Consider the following 14689-nt stretch of genomic DNA (forward strand, 5'->3'; position numbering starts at 1 on the left):
GGAAAATGGAAGGACAGTTCTTCCAATTCCCGGAACTGCCACATTTATTTATTTGTTTGTTTGTTTGTTTGTTTGTTTATTTATTTATTTAGTCCAATACAGAATACACATTGAAGAGAATAGACATGTAGTACTTTATATATAAAGAAAAGGATAGAAGAAAAGATATAAAAATAGAGGAGAAGATATATGAAAGGAAGAAAAGATAAATGAGATAAGGAGACAATTGGACAGGGGACGGAAGGCACACTAGTGCACTTATGCATGCCCCCTACTGATCTCTTAGGAACCTGGAGAGGTCAATCGTGGATAGTCTAAGGGAAAAATGTTGGGGGTTAGGGGTTGTTACTACTGAGTCAGGTAATGAGTTCCACGCTTCGACAACTTGATTGCTGAAGTCATATTTTTTACAGTCAAGTTTGGAGCGGTTAATATTAAGTTTGAATCTGTTGCGTATTCTTGTGTTGTTGCGATTGAAGCTGAAGTAGTCATTGACAGGTAGAATGTTGCAGCATATGATATTGTGGGCAATACTTAGATCGTGTCTTAGGCGTCGTGGTTCTAAGCTTTCAAGACCCAGGATTGCTAGTCTACTTTCATAGGGTATTCTGTTTCGAGTGGAGGAGTGAAGGGTTCTTCTGGTGAAGTATCTTTGGACATTTTCAATAGTGTTGATGTCCGAGATGTGGTATGGGTTCCAAACAGATGAACTGTATTCAAGGATGGGTCTGGCAAAAGTTTTGTAGGCTCTGGTGAGTAGTGTGAGATTGCCGGAGCAGAAGCTGCATAGGAACAGGTTAACAATTCTAGAAGCCTTTTTGGCGATATTGTTGCAGTGGCAACAAGTTGTCAAAATTGGAACGCCATTTCCACCCCCATCCCTGTTAAAAGTGGTGTTCCCCAAGGCAGCGTACTAGGACCTACTCTATGCTTGTGATATGATCACAGAGGTCATTGATGTAGAGAATGAATAGAGTAGGTCCTAGTACACTGCCTTGGGGAACGCCACTTTTAACAGGGATGGGGCTGCACTTAGATCATTTGATATTAGTATTCCAAGGTCTTTTACTGAGTGGGGGTTGGCTGTGAGATTTTGTTTATTCAGTTTATATATGAGGTTTGGATTCTTTTTGCCGATGTGCAGGGTAGAGCATTTGCTAGTTGATATTTGAAGTTGCCAGGTTTTAGACCAATCTGAGACAAAGTCGATGTCTTTTTGAAGAGTAGATGTGTTGTCCATGGTGTTGAAAAGTTTTACATCATCCGCGAAAAGAACACAGTTGCTTGTGATATGATTGCAGAGGTCATTGATGTAGAGAATGAAGAGAGTAGGTCCTAGTACGGTGCCTTGGGGAATGCCACTTTTAACAGGGACGGCGGTGGAAATGGCGCTTCCAATTTTGAAAACTTGTTGCCTGTTTGACAGGAATGCAGTAATCCAGCTGTGGAGGAATCCTGAGATGCCATAGGATTTGAGTTTTAGGAATAGTTTGTCATGGACCACTGAATCGAAGGCTTTGGAAAAGTCAATATAAATTGCATCAATGGATTTTCCTTGATCTAGGTGGGTAGTCCATATGTTTTTGCAGTGAAGTAGTTGAAGGTTGCAGGATAATTTCTTTCTGAATCCAAATTCTTTGTTGGAGAGTAGGTTATTAGATTCTAAGTAAAGGGTGATTGATTGATTTATAATTGATTCCATGACTTTACATGAGACGCAGCATAGCGAAATTGGTCTGTAGTTGTCAATGAGAGAAGGGTCTCCTTTTTTGAAGATGGGGATGACTACTGCTTGGGGAGTGTGCTGGTCCTGAAGGAATTTTGAAAGATAATGTTTAGTGGTTCGGCTATAGCAGAAGAAAGTTTTTTTAGGAATTATGCGCAAAGACCATCTGGTCCGACTGACAGAGAAGGTTTGAGGTCTCGGATTACTTTTTTAACGTGGTCTATAGTGAAGTCTACTTGGGTTAGGTCATTGAGAGAGTTGGAGGTGCGATTTGTGAAGTTGGGGGATGAGCCATTACTGGCTATTAATTATCTAGTTTACTCCTCAGTCTGTAAACAGTCAATTTCCTAACAATGTTTGATTGGTGCCTGCCATTTATTCATTTTCTGTATGGTCTGAAAAGCAGGAAATGCTCTTAATACATAATAGACAGTGTCCCACTATTGCCACACCTCAGTTGAACCAGCACAAAAATAGCCATGTTATCTCAGGTGGAATACTATTCTACTACCAGGTAGATAGAGGCTCTTTGAGGAATACCTGGCTAGCCAACTACCATCAATAATAAGACCAGAACCAATTTGTTCTCGTGACAAAGCTCAAACTGAGTCAAGTAATTTGGTATAGATTATGGAAAATCTGCCTCCAATTTAAATGCAACAGGAAACAAGATTTTTTTATTTCCTCAAACATAGCATACCTTAAACAGAAAAGTTGTAATCAGATGTAACTATAGTACGGTTAAATGAAATAAATCATTCTGAAATCTTGTTTTATATGTACACCAATAAATCATAATTAAAATTAGATGTAATTTAAAGTATAAGCTAAGATAAACTAAAACAAAAGCAAAGTTTCCCATTTCCTTTTTGCAACTGGGTCACAGTAGTAGAAAAGTAAAAGAATATAATACAATAGTATTGTTTTATCGCTTGTTGTGAGCCGCCCCGAGTCTTCGGAGAGGGGCGGCATACAAATCTAATAAATTATTATTATTATTATTATTATTATTATTATTATTATTATTATTATTATTATTATTATATAAAGCTGATTCCATGTATGAATAAATCATCTTTATTGTTTCCACATGTAAACAATATTGGCAAGATAAATCTACTTATATTGGCTGTATTAAAATAAATTTGGCATTTATAGAAAAGCTTGACTGTGATGTTTAGACATACAGTGATACCTCGTCTTACGAACTTAATTGGTTCCGTGACCAGGTTCGTAAGATGAAAAGTTCGTAAGACGAAGTAATTTTCCACATAGGAATCAATGTAAAAGCGAATAAGGTGTGCAAGCCCAAAACTCAGAAACCTGGAAGCCGGGACCTCGCCACCGAAGGAGGCTTGACCCTCCCAGTCCTTCCTGACCCTCCCACACATCGCTCTTGGCTGGAAGGATCCCCCATAGCAGGCCGGCAGAACTGCCTCCTGAGCCGTCTTGCCCTGCAGGAGGCGAAGCACTGGGGTAGGGGGTATCAGGCCGGCCCTCCTGCCTCCCCCCCCAGCCAAAAACCCAAAGCCTTGCAGCCGCCGCAGGAGGCTTAAGCCTCCAGGTCCTCCCCGCCCCTTGCACATGGCCGGCAGAACGGCCTCCCAAGCCCTCTTGTCTGGCGGGAGGCGAAGCGTGGGGTGGGGTGTGCCAGGCTGGCCCTCCTGCCTCCCCCCCAGCCAAAAACCCAAAGCCACGCCACCGCCGCAGCCGCAGCAGGAGGCTTAAGCCTTCCGATCCTCCCCACACCTCACCCGTGGCTGGCAGAACTGCCTCCCAAGCCATCTTGCCCGGCAGGAGGCGAAGTGCTGGAGTGGGAGTGCCAGGCCAGCTCTCCTGCCTCCCCCCCAGCCCAAAACCCAAAGCCTTGCTGCCGCAGCAGGCTTAAGCCTCCCGGTCCTCCCCGTCCCACGCCCGTGGCTGGCAGAAGCTGCCTCCCAAGTCCTCTTGCCTAGTGGGAGGCAAAGTGCTGGGGTGGGGGTGCTGGGCCGGCACTCCTCCCTCCCCCACCAACCAAAAACCAAAGCCTCGCCACCGCTGCAGCCACCGAAGGAGGCTTAAGCCTCCCGGTCCTCCTCGCCCCGCACCTGTGGCCACCAGAAGCTGCCTCCCAAGCCCTCTTGCCTGGCGAAAGGAAAAGCGCTGGGGTGTGGGATGTCAGGCTGGCCCTCCTGCCTCCCCCCAACCAAAAACCAAAGCCTCGCCACCGCTGCAGCTGCCGAAGGAGGCTTAAGCCTCCCAGTCCTCCCCGCCCCTCACCCATGGCTGGCAGAAGCTGCCTCCCAAGCCCTCTTGCCCAGTGGGAGGTGAAGTGCTGGGGTGGGGGTGTCAGGCCGGCCCTCCTGCTGCTGCCCCCCAAGCTGGGGCGGGGAGGACTGAGAGGCTTAAGCCTCCTTTGGCGGCGGTGGCGAGGCTTTGCGTTTTTAGCTGGAGGGAGGCAGGAGGGCCGGCCTGACACCCCCCACCCTAGCACTTCGCCTCCCGCCGGGCAAGAGGGCTTGGGAGGCAGTTCTCCCGGCCACAGGCGAGGAGGACCAGGAGGCTTAAGCCTCCTTCGGTGGCTGTGGCGGCGGTGAGGCTTTGCGTTTTTGGCTGGGGGGCAGGAGGGCTGGGCTGACACCCCGCCTCCAGCGCTTCGCCTCCTGCCATGCAGATGGATGAGGAAGGGGGACATCTGGACCAGGCACTTTGGCTGGCAGTCGGAAGGCGGGGAATCCCAGCGGGCACAGAAAGGAATGGAAAATCCCATCTGGGGCAGTCACAAGGCAGGGGAATCCCTCCATCAGTAAGAGCGCATGCGCAGTAAGAGGACCCATGAACCCAGGCTCAGGTTCATAAGACAGAAAGGGTTTTTAAGATGAGGCAAAGAAATCTTAAACTCCGGGTTCGTATGTCAAAAAGTCCGTATGACAAAGGGTTCGTAAGACGAGGTATCACTATATTTAAAATTGGCACCAAAATTGTTTGCTTGGCTATTTAATTGTATTCATTTCCTACAATATTCATAATAAGCTCCACAAAAATTGTACAGTAAAAAATTCAAACAAATGTTCACTTGTCTCACAACTTCAACTGCCTATTCTACCTGAATTAAAAAGTCAAGCAATTATCGACAATCTTCATGCCAAGAAATACCTTTCAAGGTAATTTCATATTCACATGAAACAGCATGTGTAATGCTTTTACATAATTACCCACAATATGTATACAATCCAATCCTTAATAACACAAAATAATATATAGACATTCTCAATTTATGGAACAGGAATAAAATTTTAAAAAACCCAGAATCAGTCAGTCTCTTCAACAAGTCTATGCAGAGCCTATTATTTTCATATATTTTTAAAAAGAAAATAAGAGAGAATGAACTGATGTGTTTTGATCCGAACAGATAATGATACTCATTCACAACTTGGTACTTCTCAAACAGTATGGTCAATGAGTTGTGAATTATGGTCACTAAAATTTAAAGTATCTGAAGGATACCAACTGAAGACATCAAACTTACATTAAGAAGCTGAAGTATTCCCAAGTAACTATTTTATAAAGACTAGAACTGGAAACTCTGTAATAATATATGTAGCAGTATTTTTTGTCCATTCTTACAAATTCTCCTCCCATCCCGTGTCAGATAATAAAATATTGGGCAAATACCAATCTTGTATCAAAAGCACATTTAGTATTCTAGAATTGTTGGATCAACTAATATACAAATAGCCATAAATTAAACTAAATTTAAACAGGATTCTGTTTCTGATACTACTATTTGAAATTTCCTATAAATAAAAATTAACTCTTAAAATTTGTAATAGAATAATGAAGTTATGATGAGGTATCCAAGATGGTGCCAATGAAGGCTACCTCAGTGAAATGGCTTCAAATGGTTTCTTTATTTATCTATGGATTTCATACTCACGAGACCATCTGTTAGGAATTAAAGAATGTTTCTTTAAGGAGCAGCTCTCTGTTATCTCACCGGTCTTTACAAATGCAGAAGAGATTCTAACACAGGAGGAAGCTAATTTCCTGGAACTATAGATCACCAAAAACAAACACAGAGTGCAGGGATAAAGAGGGAAAAGGGCGGGAATTTTAAATAGACTACGGGAATTTTAAAAAACCTGCTCCCTTCAATCTTTCTTACAAATTTAGGCTCATTTGCTAACAAAGCTGGATGAAATACTCCTTTTAAAAAAGATACAATTCTGATTTTATTGAATCCCGGCTAAATGAGGAAATTGCTGACAATAACATGCATGTACCAGGGTTTCAGATACTTAGTGCAGACAGGATTGTAGAATTATGTGGGGGGAGGCTTATGTATATACATCAACAACAGCTGGTCTCAGGACATAATTATAATACAAAAATTCTGTTATGAAAACTTGGGAGTCCTTACTTATCAATTGCAACCACTTTTATTCTCTTCGAGAATTTACTTTATTTCTATTAACTGCAGTGTATATCCCACCACAGGTTAGTATAAACAAGACTGTATGAACTCTAGCTGATCAGTTTATGGAGGATGAAGACAAATACCTAGATTCACTGGCCATTATTCTAGGTGATTTTTAACAAAGGCAACTTAAGGAAAGAACTTCCAAAATATTTTCAGAATATAAATTGTCCCACCAGAGGCAAGAACACTTTAGACCACTGCTATACAACATTAAAAGATTCTTATTGGTCCTTACTATAAGCATCTGTGGGCTACTCTTATCATTAAATGATTCACCCTTTACCTGCTTACAGAAAAAGACTTAAAGCCACAAAACCAACAATTAAAGCAGTGAGGTCTTGGACTGAAGAGGCAAAGTTAAAGCTATAGGCTTGCTTTGACTGCACAGAATATTTTTGGAGATACCTCTGCAAACCTGGATGAACTCACACAAACTATAACATCATATGTCAGCACCTACTGACCAGGAACTTAAGAATATACAGTAACAATAAACCTTGGTTCACAGCTAAACATAGGCAGTTACAACATTCCAAAGAAGAAGCCTATAGAAAAAGTGATAGAATGCTGTACAATCAGACCAGAAATATATTATCAAGGGAGATCAGAGCCACAAAAAAAGCTATTCTGAAAAGCTAAAGAATCAGTTCTCAACAAATGAACCAGAAAACATGTGGAAAACTCTTAAAAGCATCAACAGTTATAGCAAAACTCCTTCCCAAGCTGAAGGAAACCAGCAAGTGGCAGATGACCTGAACATGTTCTACTGCAGGTTTGAAAGGAAACTACAGCAACCTATTTCCACAGCCGCCATCCCAGACAAACCAACAACAGCCAAATCTCCTACAACTGACCCCATCCCACTGGGTTCACAACCCCTGGTGATCATAGAAAAGGAAGTGCAAGATCTATTTCACAGAGAGTAGCCAGAAAAAGCACCAGGCCCAGACAAGATAACTCCTCCTTTACTTAAAAGTCTGTACTGACCAATTGGCCCCCATCTTCATCCAAATCTTCAACAAATCACTAGAGATATGCCATGTTCCTTCTTGCTTTAAATGGTCCACTATCATCCCAGTGCCAAAGAAGCTCTCCATCAAGGAACTGAATGACTACAGACCAATTGCTCATATGTAGTTATGAACACCTTTGAAAGCCTAGTGCTGTCCTACTTCAAAACCATCATGGATCCACTGCAATTTGCATACAGAGCAAATAGATCAACAAATGATGCTGTTAATATGGCTCTGCACTACATCCTACAACATCTTAGATCTCCAAAGACCTACTCAAAGGTCCTCTTTGTAGACTTTAGGTCAGCATTCAATACATCATGCCGGACATTATTCTAACTAAAGTAAGAGGTACCGGAACACACTTGTAAGTAGATCACAAGCTTCCTAACAGACAGGAAACAGCAGGTTAAGCTAGGCAAAATCACATCAAATACCTGTACAATTAGCACAGGGGGCCGCCAAGGTTGTGTGCTCACACCATTTCTCTTCTCTATATATACCAGACAGCATCTCAAATGATCCATCTGTTAAACTACTGAAGTTTGCAGAATACTGTATACGACAGTGATTTGTCTCATTTGAAACAACAATGAAACAGCATACAAACGAGAGGTTGAAAAACTAGCCAGAACAATCTGGAACTGAATACAGTGTTCCCTCGATTTCCACGGGGGATGCGTTCCGAGACCGCCCGCGAAAGTCGAATTTCTGCGAAGTAGAGATGCGGAAGTAAATACACCACTTTGGGCTATGGACAGTATCACAAGCCTTCCCTTAACACTTTAAACCCTTAAATTACCCTTTCCCATTCCCTTAACAACCATTTACTCACCATTATTACTGGTACTGACCATTGAATAAGACACTTAGTGATCCTGATATTTATAAACATAATTATTTATTAACAATAATTATTATTTTTATTATTTATTTGCAAAAATTATTAGTTTGGTGATGACATATGATGTCATCGGGTGGGAAAAACCATGGTATAGGAAAAAAATGATGAAGTATTTTTTTAATTAATATTTTTTGAAAAACCGTGGTATAGGCTATTCGTGAAGTTTGAACCCGCAAAAATCGAGGGAACACTGTACACTCAAAATCGTAGAAATGGTGGTAGACTTTAGGAGAAACCCTCCCATTCTACTATCTCTTACAATACTAGACAACACAGTATCAACAGTAGAGACCTTCAAATTTCTAGGTTCTATCATATCTAAAGACCTAAAATGGTCACCTAGTATGAAAAATGTCATCAAAAAAGCACAATAAAGAATGTTCTTTCTGTGTCAACTCAGGAAACTCAAACTGCTCAAGGAGCTGCTGATATAGTTCTACAGAGGAATTACTGAATCAGTCAACTTCATCTCTATAACTGCCTTGTTCGGTTCTGCAACCCAACAAGACACAGACTTCAGAGAATAATCAAAACTGCAGAAAAAGCAATTGCTGCGAACCTGCCTTTCACTGAGCACCTGTATACTGCACGTGTCAAAAACAGGGCCATGAAAATATTTACTGACCCCTCGCATTCTGGACATAAATTGTTTCAACTCCTACCCTCAAAACTATGCTATAGAGCACTGAACACTGTCAACTTTCTATGAAATTTATGTTTTAAGTAATCTTCTTCACTTCACTTAGCAGAGTATTATCATAGCAGAATTGTGCAACACAATGTTTACTGGGCACATAAATACACCGACTCCAATATAAGCTTATGTGTTTTATTTCTTTTTCTTGATGGAACTTGTTTTATGTTTTCACAATGTTTTCATAATGTTTGACAGCTGAACTATATTTCTCTTCTCAAGTAATAACATCCTTGTACAGTCCTTGTACTTCATTGTAGATCCTATCCTAATCCTAAATATTCTATCTATGAACATTATATATATATTCCCTCATGAACTCTAACATTAAGAGAATCCATCTGCTCTCTGTGATGCAGATTCACCAACAACCAACATACGGATGAAAAGAATTATCCCTTCTAACTACAAAACCCAACTATATACCAGTATGCAAATTAGCTCTCACGTACCATTCTACTCCCCGTTTTCCATGCTGTTTGCTAACACACCAAGACAACTAGACACAAGAACAATTTTTCCTCAAATGCCATCACTTTGCTAAACAAATAATTCCCTCAACTATTCAGTAGGGCTACATTACTATTAATCTTCTCATCCTTCCCGTCACCCATCTCCTCCCAATTATGACTGTATGACTGTAAACTTACAATTTATATTAATATTGATTGCTTCCTGATTGCTTATTTGACCCCTATGACAATCATTAAGTGTTGTACCTTTTCAACTTTTCTTTTATGTACACAGAGAGCATATGCACTTAAGACAAATTATTTGTGCATCCAATCACACTTGGCCAATAAACCTATTCTATTCTATTCTATTCTGTGTGTATAACAATGGGACATAATACTGTACCTTGAAAATAAGTTTACTTTTGAAAAACAAATAAAGAAATTGCTATAAAGTAATTCTACATATTTGTGGAATACCAACCATTGGAGAGACTTTATCTTGATATTTACCTTCATATCTATTTCTGTGCCATGAATTTGTTGAGCAACTGTTTTGATGATTCCAATGACAATATCTTGGAGTCCTTCCCTTTCTGAATAGTAATGCAGAATGAGGCCCTTGCCCTTTTCTGCATCTGTGCATCTAAAGGAAGGAGCACGCATACCTGGGTATATTGTAGCAAGATGGTCATGTAACGCATCAAGATTCTGGGGGGAGGGGGAAATAATTACAAGAAAATGTTATAAACTATTTTTTTAACATTCTCATAAAGAAGCTGTGCTCAAGCTGACTTAAACAGAGATTCAAAGTATGCCTGTTATGTATAAAATAAACCTCTAAAGATGTTGAAAAGTACATATTGCAAGAAAGGAAATCAAGAAAATAGTATTTGGATGGGAAATCTGTTACTCTGCAAGTATCCCCCTACTTTCATTAACTTATTTTTACTTACACTAATATAGTGAAAGGAAAACATTGACATAGTAACTCCAATCAGCATAATTTCCATCAGTTTTAAATTACTGTACAGTCTTTATTCTGCCCCTGAATTTTATGCATCTATATTTTGTTAATGTAACTATAAAGCATACAGTATATAGTGAGTAGTGTTGGGTGAACCCATCTTGCATTGTTCAGGTCCGTGCCGAACTTTGCGGGGTTTGGCATACCGAACCCGAACCTGGACTTTTCCAGAAGTCTGTGTTCAGGTTTGGCATTCGCTCGAACACAGCGATGGGCGGGAGGGGGAGGCGAGGAGGGCTCTGAGGCTCAAGCCACCGACTCGGCTTGTGGGGGCAGGACAGGCAACTCCAGACCCAGAGCCTGACACCTCCTCCTCAGCGCTTCACCTCACGCCAGGCCAGAGGGGTGGGGAGGCAGGTTCTGCCAGCTGGCTATTCAGGATCCCGGCTGGCAGCTTCAAGCAGGCATTGGGTGGGATGAGGAGGCGGGGAGGGGATGGAAGGAGTATTACGCTAATCCAGAGAGGAGAGGAGAGAGTGAGAGAGAGGATCCCGCCCCTCTTCCCTGCCGTACTAGGAACCGGAGCTTCTTGGAGAAAAGTTGAATGGCAAAGAAAGGTACAAAAGAGCGTTGAACTGGAACCAGCAGCTTGAGCGCCAGCGGAGAGCACGCTTCCCTTCCTTCCCTGGACAGAGCTCTCTTCGCCTGGGTCTCTCCCTCTCTTTTCCTTTGAGAAGATTGGACCCCACCTGTTCTCCGGGGAGAGTTGCCCCTCCAGCCTGAAAAGACCGAGATCCAACTAGCCTCAGACCGAACTCCTTCCAGCAGACCTTTGGGGAGACCTGGGCGATCGATTGCGGGGGGGCTCATGAATCTTGCGAAGGGCCTCTCCAGAGAAGTTGCCTTGGGTGTGTCGATCTCTTTGCTCTGCGCTGGGACCCTGGTTTGCCTGACCGAGGTAAAAGGGACGTACTACCGCCACCCTCCGCCTCTCTCTTCTTACGGCAACCGGTACAATCTCTGCACCTCGGGTTTCCACATGAAAAGGATGATGGGTGAGAAGAGAAGTCGATGTTTCTATTCCTTTTATACGGAGTTTCTTCTTGGAACTTCACTTCTCTCCACACACACACACATCCATCCCCGCTGCCTGCCCCCATATTGTTCCTCAATGCCTTCTTTCCAAGATCTGCTGAATTCCTATGGATTTTAGCAATCTGGAATTGCTTCGCGAAAGGGCTGGAAAAACAGGGTTGGTTTCACAGAGAAGCATGCGTTTCATTTGATTTTCGGTTGCTGCAAAGGCTATTCAGTAAAATGGGGGGGCGCTATTTCTGGACGGATTTAAGGCAAGGCAACCCAGAAGATGCAGCACTGTGAGGGAAGGGGGGGATTTCTCGCCTGCCCTGCCAAGTTTTGGGCTTGCAGACATCCAAAGATCCAATCCATAATGAGGGTTTCTTTCCCCACCTAAACGCTCAGAACAGTTCGGGATGAAGGAGGAAGGGAGATGTGGGTTATCTGTTCCCTGGGCCGGCCCTCTCCCACACCCGGGTACCTTCTTTCCAGTTCAGGGATGAGGAATTTTCCCTCTGAATTCCTCAAGCCGAACGTGCCTTCTCACTCGCTGGCTGACTCAGAGCCCACCCCGCCTTCCCCTCCTGCCCACTGCCCGCTTGAAGCTGCCGGCCAGGATCCTTAAGCACTGGAGGGGAGGTATCAGGCTCCATCAAGCAGGTGATGGCCGGGAGCCGCCAAAATGAGACAGAACTAGGGGCAGGGATTTTCGGTCAGGCAAACCAGGGTCCCAGCGCAGAGCAAACAGATCGACGCACCCAAGGGAACTTCTCTGGAGATGCCCTTCGCCAGATTCATGATCTCCCCCGCAATCGATCACACAGGTCTCCTCAAAGGTCTGCTGGAAGGAGTACGGTCTGAGGTTAGATGGATCTCAGTCTTTTCAGGCTGGAGGGGCAACTCTCCCCGGAGAACAGGTGGGTTGCGATCTTCTCAAAGGAAAAGAGAGGGAGAGACCCAGGCGAAGATTAGATTAGATTTATTGGATTTATATGCTGCCCCTCTCCGAAAACTCGGGGCGGCTCACAGCAAGACAAAAACAATACATAATGACAATCCAATACCCACCAATCCAATGACAATTTTAAGCTAAAATTCATAAAAAACAACCCCAGAGTATTAAAACAAATAAACAAAACACGCATACAATCAATCTAATACCAAAACAACATGGGCAAGGGGGAGATGTTTCAGTTCCCCCATGCCTGACGGCAGAGGTGGGTTTTAAGAAGTTTGTGAAAGGCAAGGAGGGTGGGGGCAATCCTAATCTCAGGGAGGAGCTGGTTCCAGAGGGTCGGAGCCGCCACAGAGAAGGCTCTTCCCCTGGGTCCCGCCAGATGACATTGTTTAGTCGACGGGACCCGGAGAAGGCCAACTCTGTGGGACCGAACCGGTCGCTGGGATTCGTGCGGCAGAAGGCGGTCCCGAAGGGAGCTCTGTCCAGGGAAGGAAGGGAAGCACTCTCTCCGCTGGCGCTCAAGCTGCTGGTTCCAGTTCAACGCTCTTTTGTACCTTTCCTTGCCATTCAACTTTTCTCCAAGAAGCTCCGGTCCCTAGTACGGCAGGGAAGAGGGGCGGGACCCTGTCTTTCACTCTCTCCTCTCTGGATTAGCATAATACTCCTTCCATTCCCTCCCCGCTTTCCGCTCCCACCCACCGCCCGCTTGAAGCTGCCGGCCGGGATCCTGAATAGCTGGCTGGCAGAACCTGCCTCCCCACCCCTCTGGCCTGGCGTGAGGCGAAGGGCTGGAGGGGAGGTGTCAGGCTCCATCAAGCAGGTGATGGCTGGGAGCCGCCGAAATGAGAGAGAACTAGGGGCAGGGATTTTTGGCCATCACCCATTTGATGGAGCCTGACACACACACCCTCCACTGGGTCAGAGGTGTTGGGGTTCAGGTTCAGCGAACCAACCCGAACTCCGACATCAAGTTCGTCCGAACCCACCAAAACGGAACTTGAACGGGTTCACCCAACACTAATAGTGAGGAATGAAGTTGTTTTATATGTAATGTGATATCAGATATCAGATCTATATTTAATTTACATAAATGTCCCAAACTTTGGAAATAATTATAAATGAAATGTGTTTGAATATAAGTAGCTTAGCTTGCTAGTTAAAAACCTGCCATGGTGCTGCAATATTTGTAATTTTGGGACTTGCTCATAAACACTAGGGGGCACTTATCTTGTAACTTTGAACAGGTGCCAAATGAACAATTATAATACTGGGGTTCTCTGTACTTGTTAAGTAAATTGTTTTTTAGTATAACTCTGGCTTTTATATAGTACATCACAGGAAGTGGAAAGAATACAATTCCATTTAATTCAAGTATCAGTGAAAAAAATGGACAGACATCTTTTCATCATATTATGTTTAATAATTATGCAGAAAACTCAATTTAAGCGGAAATATAAATTTAAAATATTTTTTTTATTCCTAGCCATTTTTAACCTAGCTTTCACAGTCAAAGCTCCTGATGTGTTGCCATGTTTTTGAATGTTATATTGTCAGAGAGTGCATAGCTGTATAAGTAACAGAATATGAGTAACCTAGTAGACTGCTCCCTAAAGTATTTTTTATTAACCACTACTCTATGTCTGATTGATTTTTCTTTTATGCTATTAATACAAAAATACCCCTGGGATGCTTCAAATTGCACTTACTGACTAGCCATTCTTCATTTACATGCTGCGTTAACATTGTCTTTAGCAATAATTTCTTCTCAAATTATGTAATAGAGATATTTTTAGGTCATAAAATTAAACTTGTATTTAAAACAATTGTTGCCTTTTGGAATGATATATGGATAACTGAATGCACAGAATCACATGTTCTCAAGTTTTTGAGATGTATTTGATGTATAAATCATATTGTCATTTATTGTCTTCAAAATTTTATATTTATATATATATATATATATATATATATATATATATATATATATATATATATATATATATATATATATATTACAAGATTAGAATATATGTTTTAGATGTTATTTTCAAAATTCCAAGTAACATACCCACAGCAAACAAAATTCTGAGGCAGGTAGATTCCTCAAAGAATAAGTTTACTGGATATGCCATATTGGCATGGGCTGGTGAAAACCAATTCTAAACATTCCAGCTGTTTTTATCTAATTAAAAGTTTTTCACTTTCTCAAAACAGTCACATGGTCCAATCAGGATAAAGTCCAGTTGCTAGGTAACCTCAATCCCCTCCTTCCAAGCAGCTGCTGGAATGCCCTTGATTCCCAAGAGAAAGCATTTTGTTTTGGTTACAAACTCCAGCTATCTCTATTCCCCCCTCCAAATCCTTTTGCTCTGGTTGTGGCAGACCTGAAACCTCAAAATGGCCTCAGATAGGTCATCTTCAGGGTTGACAGGTATGAAA

The 14689-nt window shown here is 42.6% G+C and overlaps 1 protein-coding gene across 1 annotated transcript in view; it reads right to left on the reverse strand.

Moving 5' to 3' along the window:
- The window catches only part of GUCY1B1 (guanylate cyclase 1 soluble subunit beta 1), a 92548-nt gene that overhangs the window by 30827 nt on the left and 47032 nt on the right, over nucleotides 1-14689 (reverse strand). Inside the window, exon 5 of the mRNA XM_070757307.1 lies at nucleotides 9762-9959. Within this exon, the coding sequence (XP_070613408.1) occupies nucleotides 9762-9959 (198 nt within the window). The remainder of the gene's footprint in view (nucleotides 1-9761; nucleotides 9960-14689) is intronic.

Source organism: Erythrolamprus reginae, chromosome 7 (assembly GCF_031021105.1).
Source record: "Erythrolamprus reginae isolate rEryReg1 chromosome 7, rEryReg1.hap1, whole genome shotgun sequence".
Lineage (NCBI taxonomy): Eukaryota > Metazoa > Chordata > Lepidosauria > Squamata > Dipsadidae > Erythrolamprus > Erythrolamprus reginae.